The sequence below is a fragment of the Somniosus microcephalus genome, chromosome 19, assembly GCF_052327205.1.
Source record: "Somniosus microcephalus isolate GS21.2 chromosome 19, FLI_Smic_1.0, whole genome shotgun sequence".
NCBI lineage: Eukaryota > Metazoa > Chordata > Chondrichthyes > Squaliformes > Somniosidae > Somniosus > Somniosus microcephalus.
Window position 1 is genome coordinate 27,036,439 of NC_141005.1, and position 12,350 is coordinate 27,048,788.

At 49.2% G+C, this 12,350-nt stretch overlaps 1 protein-coding gene across 1 annotated transcript in view; it reads left to right on the forward strand.

Moving 5' to 3' along the window:
* The window catches only part of LOC147104262 (uncharacterized), a 270,460-nt gene that overhangs the window by 84,862 nt on the left and 173,248 nt on the right, over positions 1–12,350 (forward strand). The window contains exons 8-9 of the mRNA XM_085962175.1: positions 9,420–9,673; positions 9,764–9,883. Coding sequence (XP_085818301.1) covers positions 9,420–9,673; positions 9,764–9,883 — 374 coding nt within the window. The remainder of the gene's footprint in view (positions 1–9,419; positions 9,674–9,763; positions 9,884–12,350) is intronic.

Sequence of the window (12,350 nt, forward strand, 5' to 3'; positions counted from 1 at the left end):
GGCATGAATGAAAGGCCAACTAGAGCCTTCCAGATAGGTCAACAAGTTTTGGCCCGGGACTACCGTACCGAGAAATGGCAGCCTGGAACTATCTGCACACGACTGGGACCACTGATGTATACTGTGGACATCGGAGAAAGCATAATAAGGCGCCATGCTGACCAAATCATAAAGTCATCCGAAAAGGGACAACCTACACCACAACTCTATACGCCTAACGATGAAGTAGAGATACCCATATCTACCTCCGATCTGGTGATACTGGAACCTGATGAACCCGACACTGGCATTCAAGCTGAATCAGCCTTGCCAGAAGAACCTACTACACCACCAGAAACTACTACACCCCCGAGGCATTATCCGGACCGAGTCAGGAAGCGTCCTGAGAGACTGACTTATAATTAATTAACTACAGCAATGTGTATATTATTTTGCTTATAACATGTAGTTAATAATTACTTAAAATATGATGTACTGGTTAGCTAAAAGGGGAGGAATTGTAGTGTATGTGCCTTTAAGAGCCCCAGGTGTGCTGTAATGCCGGTAATTGCCACTCGGGCTATATAAGCCTGTATATTGTGTATATCCGTTAGAACCCCCCCCAGACTTTGCTTAATAAACACCTATGAACCAACTCCTGTCTTCAGTGTCTTTATCAACACATGGACACTACACGGCTCACCACCACTTTCTCAAGAGCATAGGTAAAATTTTATTGGACAGCAGACGGCCCCCCTGTTGAGCGCTGAGTCAACCAGCAGCACATTTAGCGCTGAGCTCAGTGTTGTAATCATTATAATGAGCATGGTGTGGAGATGCCGGAGATGGACTGGGGTGGGCAAATGTAAGAAGTCACACAACACCAGGTTATAGTCCAACAGCTTTATTTGAAATCACAAGCTTTCGGAGCGCTGCTCCTTCGTCAGGTGAAGTGGAGAAATGCATAAAGACACAGCTTATATAGTCAGAGAATAATGTCAGATGTTTACAGGTAACCTTTCCAACTGTCTTTGATTGCTGTGATTATCTCTCTGCCGAGGTGTGATAAATGGCAGTTGGAAAGGTTACCTGTAAACATCTGACATTATTCTCTGACTGTATAAGCTGTGTCTTTATGCATTTCTCCACTTCACCTGACGAAGGAGCAGCGCTCCGAAAGCTTGTGATTTCAAATAAAGCTGTTGGACTATAACCTGGTGTTGTGTGACTTCTTACATTATAATGAGCATTTTCCCCACACCTGTTTTAATGCCTAATCCAATTTCCCCCACATCTTCTTTATGTCAAGTAAGATAATCTACTGACGTTAGGTAGTGCAACTTGTTCTTTATTTTGTATTACTTGCAAAGATAAGTTGTACTGTTCAAATTACTTGGCCTAGAAATTTGTGAACGACACAAAAGCTGCCGGTGCCACTGCGGGCGGGTGTTAACGGCCACCGAAAATGGTGGCACTGGCTGGACTGAAAAATTGGCATTGGGGACTAATTAACGTTAGCCCCGCGCTAAACTCACTGTTCAATGTCATCCTGGTGGCGTTCGTCCTGGCAGGAGGTCACACTGTAGCGTGGCCATAGCGTCATTGCAGCTAGAACAGCCTGCCCTGAAAGCGAGGCTGTCATTTCAGAAAGCAATTCGCTCTCTTAAAGGGGCACTGCCTTCTGAAATTAAAACATAAAAATCATGTAAAAATAGGCAGTTTAGTGTTTACAGCTCAACTGCCTTCTAAAAAAAAAATTAACATTTGTGATGAAATATTTCCATTCATCACTGCCTGTGACTGAGATCGGTTTCAGTGTCATTTCCCTTCCCCCAGACCTCATTGTATTGTGTACTGGAATGTGCTGTATTGTATACTGGAATGTGCTGTGTGTCGGGCTCCGCCCATACCTGGCCCCGTTTGTAAGCTAGCTTCAGTCTAGCCCCAATCTCCAGAAGGACGACATCTCTCTCGCTTACGTGTTTCGTTCTAAGTTAATAAAAGCCTTGTTTTGTTCTGCTACCTTTGAGTCTCGGAATTATTGAGGCACATCAATTTTATTAACTTATTTTTTCAACACTATGGATCAACTCCTGAAACCCGAATGTTTGGATTTGGATCAACATGCTCCGGACGCATCAGCACGCTTCGGACACTGGTTTGAGTGTATGGAATTCTTCCTGGACAATTCCGCAGCCGTCAAAGACGCTACGGATGCTGCAAGGATGAGACTCGGAATTCTGTGGAATTGGGTAAGCCACCGGGTTTACCCCCTCATCCAAGACGCCGAGACGTACCTGGCCGCCTGCGACATCTTAAAGGCGCATTACCAGCAGCCTACGAATGAGGTGTATGCTAGGCACCTGCTTGCCACCCGCGCACAGCGACCTGGGGAATCGGTGGAGGAGTTCCTAAGCACCCTGAAAATGCTTGGCAAAGACTGCAAGTGCCGAGATGTAAAAGCCGCGGTGTACACTGACGAGCTTGTTCGCGATGCCTTCATCACAGGCCTCAGCTCCACTTACATCCGGCAAAGACTGCTGGAAAAAACGGGGTTGGACCTGAAACAGGCTGCGGACACCGCGCGATCCCTGGATGTGGCCCAGAGAAACTCGGACACCTACTCTTCAGCCCGCGCCATCCACGCCGCCACGTGTGCACCGAGGGCGCCGCCATCTTGGAAGGCATCTTCCCCGCCCGACAGCCCGACACCGGCTGGGCCCCGCTCTCCCCCCAGAAGCCCTACGACAGCCGCGACGCGTCAGGGACCCAACTGCTACTTCTGCGGGCAGCCAAAGCACACCAGAAACCTGTGCCCGGCGAAAGGCACCACCTGCTTTAAGTGCGGTAAGAAGGGGCACTTCGGGAAGGTGTGCAGAGGGAACCCCGCCGGAAAACCAACCGCCGGAAAACCTGCCACCGCCGCGTGTGCGCCGTGGGAGCGGCCATCTTGGACGCCATCTTGCCCGACCTCGTGGGGTCCGCCATCTTGTGAGCAAACAGCGTGGATGCCATCTTGTATCGATCAGGGCCCTACAGTGGCATCGGTCACAGTGGACCAGACCAGGCCGCACCCGCTATCCAGATCAATGGTGGACATCGAGGTAAACGGGTGCCGGGTTAAATGCTTAATTGACAGTGGAAGCACGGAGAGCTTTATCCACCCAGAACTGGCACAACAACTCTCCCTAAAGGTGGTCCCTACTCAGGGTACCATCTCTATGGCTGACAAAACCCAGACATTGACCATTCTGGGTTACTGCACGGTACAATTGTGCGTTAACGGAACTGTATATGATAATTTTAAAGTATTAATCATGAAGAACCTATGTGCGAGCGTGATCTTGGGCCTGGATTTCCAGTGCAACCACCAAAGCATCACGCTCAAGTACGGTGGGTCCCAGCCGCCCCTCACAGTGTGCGGTCTGGCTACCCTGAAGGTAAAGCCGCCTTCGCTATTCGCGAACCTTACCCCTAACTGCCGGCCAATAGCGACCAAAAGCAGGAGGTACAGCTGGGAGGACAGGCAGTTTATCGCGACCGAGGTAGACAGGCTCCTGAAAGAGCGCATTATTGAACGCAGCAACAGCCCGTGGCGCACCCAAGTGGTAGTGGTAAGGGGTAGCGAGAAGAAACGGATGGTGATCGACTATAGTCAAATGATCAACAGGTACACCCTACTAGACGCCTACCCGCTACCCCGCATATCAGAAATGGTGAACCAAATCGCCCAATACCGGGTGTTCTCCACCATCGACCTCAAGTCAGCGTACCACCAGCTCCCTATCAGACCAGAGGACCGCCCGTACACCGCCTTCGAGGCGAACGGACGCCTCTACCAATTCCTCAGAGTCCCCTTTGGGGTGACGAATGGAGTCTCGGTCTTCCAGAGGGAGATGGACCGCATGGTCGATGACCACCACTTGCAGGCAACCTTCCCCTACCTCGACAACGTCACCATCTGCGGTCACAACCAGCAGGATCACGACTCGAACCTCGAGAGGTTCCTGAAAACCGCACAAAAACTCAACCTCACCTACAACGAGGACAAGTGCGTTTACAACACCATGCGCCTCTGCATACTAGGCAGCGTGGTGGAGAATGGGGAAATCGGACCAGACCCCGACCAATTGCGCCCCCTACGGGAGCTGCCCCTGCCCAACACTCCCAAAGCCCTGAAAAGATGCCTGGGGTTATTTTCTTATTATTCCCAATGGGTCCCCAACTACTCCGACAAAGCCCGCCCCCTCTTGAAAGCATCCTCTTTCCCGCTCTCTGCTGAGGCCCACGCCGCCTTCAAAAGCATTAAGCAGGATATTGAGCGGGCCACGCTACAGGCAGTGGACGAGAACACTCCATTTCAAGTGGAAAGTGATGCGTCTGACTTCGCCTTGGCGGCCACCCTCAACCAGGCGGGGCGGCCCGTAGCTTTCTTCTTGAGGACCCTCCAAGGGCCCGAGATCAGACACTCCTCCGTGGAAAAGGAGGCCCAAGCCATCGTGGAGGCAGTGCGCCACTGGCGCCACTACCTAGCCGGCAAACGCTTCACCCTACTTACCGACCAGCGGTCGGTAGCGTTTATGTTCAATAATAAACAGAGGGGGAAGATTAAAAATGATAAGATTCTTAGGTGGCGGATCGAGCTCTCCACCTTCGAGTACGACATCATTTACCGGCCAGGGGCCCTTAACGAATCCCCTGACGCCCTCTCACGAGGGATGTGTGCCAGCGCCACCGGGGATCGGCTACAGACCCTCCACAACGACCTCTGCCACCCAGGGGTCACGCGGCTGTTCCACTTCATAAAGTCCCGTAACTTACCCTACTCGATTGAGGAAGCTCGGTCCCTGACCAGGAACTGCCGCACTTGCGCTGAGTGCAAGCCTCGGTTCTACCGCCCAGATAGAGCCCACTTAATCAAAGCTACACGGCCCTTTGAGCGGCTCAGCTTAGATTTCAAGGGCCCCCTCCCGTCCGTCGACCGCAATGTTTACTTCCTGAACATTGTGGACGAATACTCCCGGTTCCCATTCGCCTTCCCCTGCCCAGACATGACCAGCGCCACGGTCATTAAATGCCTCAACAGCCTGTTCTGCCTGTTCGGTATGCCGAGCTACATCCATACGGATAGGGGGGCGTCCTTCATGAGTGAAGAGCTACGCCAGTACATGCTGTCCAGGGGGATCGCCACGAGCCGTACCACCAGCTACAACCCCCGGGGTAACGGCCAAGTGGAGCGGGAGAACGGGACAGTATGGAAAGCAGTCACTCTAGCTCTAAGGACCAAGGGCCTCCCTATCTCCCGCTGGCATGAAGTCCTCTCGGATGTGCTCCATTCGATACGGTCGCTATTGTGTACGGCCACTAATACCACGCCTCATGAATGAATGTTTGTCTTTCCCCGGAAATCCACCTCAGGCGTATCCATGCCGTCATGGCTCTCCACTCCAGGTCCGGTACTCGTGCGAAGGCATGTGAGGGGCCACAAGACGGACCCTCTCGTGGAGCCAGTACACCTACTCCACGCCAACTCCCAATACGCATATGTCCGGCACGCCGACGGAAGGGAGGACACCGTGTCCATAAAAGACGTCGCCCCAGCTGGCATCGACAACAACCACGGCAATAGCGGCAACGACGATCACAGCAACTCTTACCCACCCACTACTCTTTCATCACCCCCGGAAGAACACCGACCAACGGCACCCCCACCAACTACCCCTTCAACAACCCTGGCGGCACCCCCGGCAGAGACCCAGGAGGCTACCGGGGACACCCAGCCGACACCCGCGGCACCGCAACAGCCACGTCGGTCGCAGAGGACTATCAAACCCCCGAACAGACTAAATCTATAGAAGGGGTGAATGTGATGAAATATTTCCATTCATCACTGCCTGTGACTGAGATCGGTTTCAGTGTCATTTCCCTTCCCCCAGACCTCATTGTATTGTGTACTGGAATGTGCTGTGTGTAGGGCTCCGCCCATACCTGGCCCCGTTTGTAAGCTAGCTTCAGTCTAGCCCCAATCTCCAGAAGGACGACATCTCTCTCGCTTACGTGTTTCGTTCTAAGTTAATAAAAGCCTTGTTTTGTTCTGCTACCTTCGAGTCCCGGAATTATTGAGGCACATCAACATTAAAAACAAGTTCCCTGTCGTGACATTGTTGCAGTCCGTGTGGTGATGGTACTCCCACAGTGCTGTTAGGGAGGGAGTTCCAGGATTTTGACCTAGCGACAATGAAGTAATAGCGATACATTTCCAAGTCAGGATGTTGTGTGACTTGGAGGGGAACTTGGAGGTGAAGGTGTTTCCATGCGCCTGCTGCCCTAGTCCATTTAGGTGGTAGAGGTTGCGAGTTTGGGAGGTGCTGTCGAAGAAGCCTTAGCGAGTTGCTGCAGTGCATCTTGTAGATGGTACACACTGCAGCCACGGTGCGTCAGTGGTGGAGGGAGTGAATGTTTAAGGTGATGGATGGGGTGTCAATCAAGCGGGCTGCTTTGTCCTGGATGGTGTCAAGCCTCTTGAGTGTTGTTCGAGCTGCATTCATCCAGGCAAGTGGTGAGTATTCCATCACACTCCTGGCTTGTGCCTTGTAGATGGTGGAAGGGCTTTGGGTAGACAGAGGCAATGTTCCCGCTAAGCTGCGCGGCCACGTAGCGTACTGGAGGTCCCACAGAGGCCGATCACCGGCTTTTCAATGGGTTCGAATGGGCCATGCAACACGTTAAAGGGACCGCACACCCAAAAATAAATTCGGGAGAACATTGGCCAGGAGGCGAGACATTCGCCACAGAATACTCAGCCTCTGACCCGCTCTTGTAGCCACAATATTTATGTGGCTGGTCTAGTTAAGTTTCTGGTCAATGGTGATCCCCAGGCTGTTGATGGTGGGGGATTCGGCGATGGTAGTGCCGTTGTATGTCAAGGGGCAGTGGGTAGACTCTCTGTTGTTTGAGATAGTCATTGCCTGACACTTGTGTGGCGAGAATGTTACTTGCCACTTATCAGCCCAAGCCTGAATGTTGTCCAGGTCTTTTTGCATGTGGGCACGGACTGCTTCATTAATCAATTTAATAAAAATTAAATACTTCCTGCAAGACCTGTCAAAAACTCTGACGTGAACCGACCACCCTGAAACTAACTCCACACCCCAACAAGCCCCACAAACACAGTTTCACACTTTGGTGCATGATTTCCTCCAGACCAAGGACAGCACAGGAAACCTGAAAGGGACTTGTGGCGTGTTGGAGGACACAGTTAGAAAGGCCCACGTGTCCTTGTTTTGGTCTGCATTCAGCTGTTCTGGACTGCAGAGAACATGATAGCAGATCTGGACCTGCGGCTATTGTGCCTACTCACTGCAAAATGAGGCCACTGGCAAACATGTAAGCTAGTGCATCTGCCACTGCTAGCTTCAAAATGTATTCTCCCTAATGTAAACTGCAATCCTCCCCACAGCAAATGTGGGTAAATCACCTGTGGGACACATGACAGTCACAACACATAAGTACCAATCTGGAGCTCTTTCCTGGAAGCTGATGCAATGCAGAAATTCTTTCCACATACTTAGTGTCCCCCATAAAGGTTAGATTAAGTCAATTTTTAACATAGTCACAGCCCCACATAAGTCAACAGTACAATTCTGCAAGACCTCTGTGTACAGGTAGGCTTGTCAATGGATTCCTAATCCAGCAAAGCCACAGGAAACCTTTACCTGGACCCGCACCCCCCTAAAAGTCTCATTTACAGGAAGTGCTGTACTGTACCAGCAACCCCAATGTACCAATGCATTCTCCTGTAGGCATCATAAGAACATGACATAAGAACATAACATAAGAAATAGGAGCAGGAGTAGGCCATTTGGCCCTTCGAGCCTGCTCTGCCATTCATTAAGATCATGGCTGATCTTCTACCTCATCTCCACATTCCTGCACTATCCCCATATCCCTTGATTCCCTTAATATTCAAAAATCTATCGATCTCTGTCTTGAATATACTCAACGACTGAGCCTCCACAGCCCTCTGGGGCAGAGAATTCCAAAGATTCACCACCCTCTGGGTGAAGAAATTTCTCCTCATCTCAGTCCTAAATGGCTGACCCCTTATTCTGAGACTGTGACCCCCTGGTTCCAGACTCCCCAGCCAGGGGAAACATCTTCCCTGCATCTACGCTGTCAAGCCCTGTAAGAATTTTGTACGTTTCAATGAGATCACTTCTCATTCTTCTAAACTCTGGAGAATATAGGCCTAGTCTACTCAATCTCTCCTCATAGGACAATCCCCGCATCCCAGGAATCAGTCTGGTGAACCTTCGTTGTACTCCCTCTCTGGCAAGTATATCCTTCCTTAGGTAAGGAGACCAAAACTGTACACAATACTCCAGGTGTGGTCTCCCCAGGGCCCTATATAATTACAGTAAGACGTCTTTACTCTTATACTCAAATCCTCTTGTAATAAAGGCCAACATACCATTTGCTTTCCTAATTGCTTGCTGTACCTGCATGTTTACTTTCAGTGATTCATGTACAAGGACACCTAGGTCCCTCTGAATACCAGCATTTCCCAATCTCTTACCATTTAAAAAATACTCTGCTTTTCTATTTTTCCTACCAAAGTGGATAACTTCACATTTCTCCACATTATATTCAATTTGCCCTGTTCTTATCCACTCACTTAGCCTGTCTACATTCTCTTGAAGCCTTCTTGCATCCTCCTCACAACTCACATTCCCACCCAGCTTTGTATCATCAGCAAACTTGGATATATTACATTTGGTCCCATCAGCCAAATCATTGATATAGATTGTGAATAGCTCAGGCCCAAGCACTGATCCTTGCGGTACCCCACTAGTTACAGCCTGCCAACCCGAAAATGACCCGTTTATTCCTACTCTCTGTTTTCTGTCCGTTAACCAATCCTCAATCCATGCTAGTATATTACCCCCAACCCCATGAGCCCTAATTTTGTTTAATAACCCCTTGTGTGGCACCTTATCGAATGCCTTCTGAAAATCTAAATGCACCACATCCACTGGTTCCCCCTTATCTATTCTGCTAGTTACAACCTCAAAAAACTATCATATTTGTCAAACACAATTTCACTTTCATAAATCCTTGTTGACTCTGCCCAATCCTATTATTATTTTTTAAGTGCCCTGTTACCGCCTCCTTAATAATAAATTCTAGCATTTTCCCTATTATTGATGTCAGGCTAACTGGTCTGTAGTTCCCTGTTTTCTCTCTCCTTTCTTAAATAGTAGCATGTAACTAACTGTACAATGACTTATCAAAATTAATGTATGCATTTCTAAATTAAAAAATTATTTTTGCCAGAGAAACTAAAGTCTGTACGAACTTAACTATTATAAACTTGGAAGAGCAGATTGTGTTTGATGGTAGCAAACTAAGGTTGTGTAAAACTATACAATTTTCTTTTACAGGTACAGATAAAAACATAGATTATACATTTGCAATTTTCCATGTGAAAGAACGTTCTTACAGAGTACAGAGACCATCAGAAGTCCATCAAACTCATGTTGAATTACAGATGCCAACATTTTCTCTTTTGGGAGTTATTGTTGATAGAAATTCATGGTTTCCATTCCATAGTCTGGCATTGATTTATCAAACACACTATGTTGGTGCTATAATTCTCCACGTCTATGTTATCCCAGATGACTCCTCAATAATACAGGTACTTATCTAAATATACCAGTTGATAGTATTGTGGGAATTTTCTTAATTGGATTTTGAATTACAGAACAAGTTATTTCCTCTTTTACAGGCAGTTCATATGCAGGAATCTGAATCCCTGATGATTGAGCATCCTTCACAGATAAAATCACTTTACTTTGGCAGAAAGTATTCTCTGATTAGTTCTTCAGAAGTTCGGATAGTACCAGACGTAAGTAGTGATATGTACTATTGAAATACTCAGCCGGCTAGGCAGCATCCGTGGAGAGAGAAACAGAGTTAATGTTACAGGTCTGGGACCCTTCATCAGACCTGAAACGTTAACTTTGTTTCTCTTTCCACGGATGCTGCCTGGCCTGCTGAGTATTTCCAGTATTTTCTGTTGTTATTTCAGATTTCCAGCATCCACAGTATTTTGCTATTATTATACTATTGAAATAGTTTTATTTCAGAAAATGTTACAAATGTTACTGTGTTGTTGGCCTGAGATAGTTGATTACTGAGCTGAAAAACAGAAATACTAAAATCTTGGGGATGTGAAAGAAACCCTATTATGTTTTTGTGAGAATGTTCTGTGTAGAGCTTTTTGGATGTACAATGTTAAATTCATGGGAAGTGTGATACATATTCAGTTCCTGGAAACTCAATTTTGTGTGCCTTGGAGGAAATGTTTTGTTCTGTGCATTGGATTTCAAAACTAGATTCGTCCTTTTTTAGGCTTTTTGTGACTTGCAATGTATCCTAAGTGTTTGAAAGGAAATTAGACTACTTGCTTTTGAAATGTACTAAATTTTAGACTTTGAACATTTTTACGATTTTTAGACTTCTGGGGAAAAAATAATAGGGAAGATATTCCTCTTTGTGGAGCAAATGGAACACTCATTTCCCAGGTGCAAGGAAGAGTAAAAGGAGCAGGGACACATTGGCCAGAATTTTCCCCTAAAAAATGGGTGGGTTTGGAGCGTGGGGGCAGTTAAAGTGTTAAAAATGGGATTCCCGACCTGATCCCACCAACAACCCGCCCACTTCTGGCTTTGCCAGAGGCGGGACGGGGGGCGGGCGACTAGCCCGCTCCCAGAGGGCGGAAGCTCAACTTAAATATTGTAAAGAGGCTGGATGCCTCTTTTTCCCGACCATTTTGTGTTTAACTGCCTGTGGACGGGTTTCACACAATTCATGAAACCCAGCAGTTAAACCGAGGCGGGGACTACTGCATCCAGGAGGCACGTGTCTTTATACCTACCTCCTGGATCCAGGGTCCCGACCATATCCAGCCCCCACGATCAGAGACCCCATCACGAGGCCTCCGATCACTTTCCCAGGCCTCGCCTCCCCAACAATGATGAGGCCGGCCATGATCCATCGGTGGCCAGCCCTGATCTTCTCTTCCCACCCCCCGACCACCCCCCACTGTCACCGCGATCCTCGGCCGATCCCCCTCTTCTTGATCCCCGACCCTGGCTGATCCACTCACCGCCTGCCCACCCTCCCCGACCCCGGCCGATCCTCTTCCCCCCCCCCCGCCACCCCCCACAATCAATCCCTCTCACTCCCGCGAACCCTCCCCCAGACCGGCCCCTCGCTTCTGAGGCCTACCCGCCCGAAGCCAGCCAGCCTCTCAAGCTAGCTGGCCGCGGGCGGGAATCCGAGGCCTCACATTCAAATCAGGCCCTGCTGTTAAAGTCGGCAGGCCCTGCGGGAAACCCGGCCTGCCGGGTTTCCCACCCGCCTCAGAGGCCTCCCGCCCCCCTTGAGAAAACTCCAACCATTATGTCAAGTCTCCACACCAACTATGTAATGCTGGGATTTCTTCGTCATCCCCCTGATGGTAGTATTGATCCTGCACCTGGAGTAGGTGCAGGCCCAGCATAAGCATCAAAATGAGGCAGGAGATGCCTCACTTTTCTCATTGTCCAACTGCTTGGTATCCTGTGGGGTGCCCAGAGAAACCAGGGGGGCTAAATTGGAAAAGGCCCGAAAACAGGCGCGGTGATTGCGACCTGCAACCTGCCTGCACCCGTTGAAAGTAGTGCAGGCAGCATGCAAAATTCATGCAGCCTGCTCATTAACATGATTGCAGCGCTGAGCCCAGTGCTAAACGCACTGCTGGTTGGCTCAGCGCTCAACAGGGGGACCAATATGGTGGGAAGTCTGCTCTGTATTTAAAGGTTGCCTGCACTTCTTAAAGGGGATGTGCTTTGAGAGAGAAATACCTCTTTCTGACTGGAGCTGGAAGTTAGCAAGGTCTCAACAGAGCAGAGGAAGGGCACCTCAGTTCTCCAATGCAGCACTGGAGGCCTTGGTGCAGGGGGTCTATAGGAGGACACAGGGGGCCAGGAGGCCTTCCAGACACACTGTTTGAAGGCAGTGGGAGGAGATCGCTGAAGCGGTCAGTGTCATAGAGTCAATACGGCACAGAAGGAGGCCATTCGGCCCATCGAGTCCATGCGGCTTTCTGTAGAGCAATCTAGTCAGTCCCATTCCCCTGCTCTATCCCCGTAGCACTGCAATTTTATTTCCCTCAAGTGCCTATCCAATTTCCTTTTGAAATCATTGATTGTCTTAGCTTCCACCACCCTCGTCGGCAGTGAGTTCCAGGTCATTACCATTCGCGTAAAAAAGTTCTTCCTCACATCCCCCTTTATCTCTTGCCTAAAACCTTAAATCTTTGTCCTCTA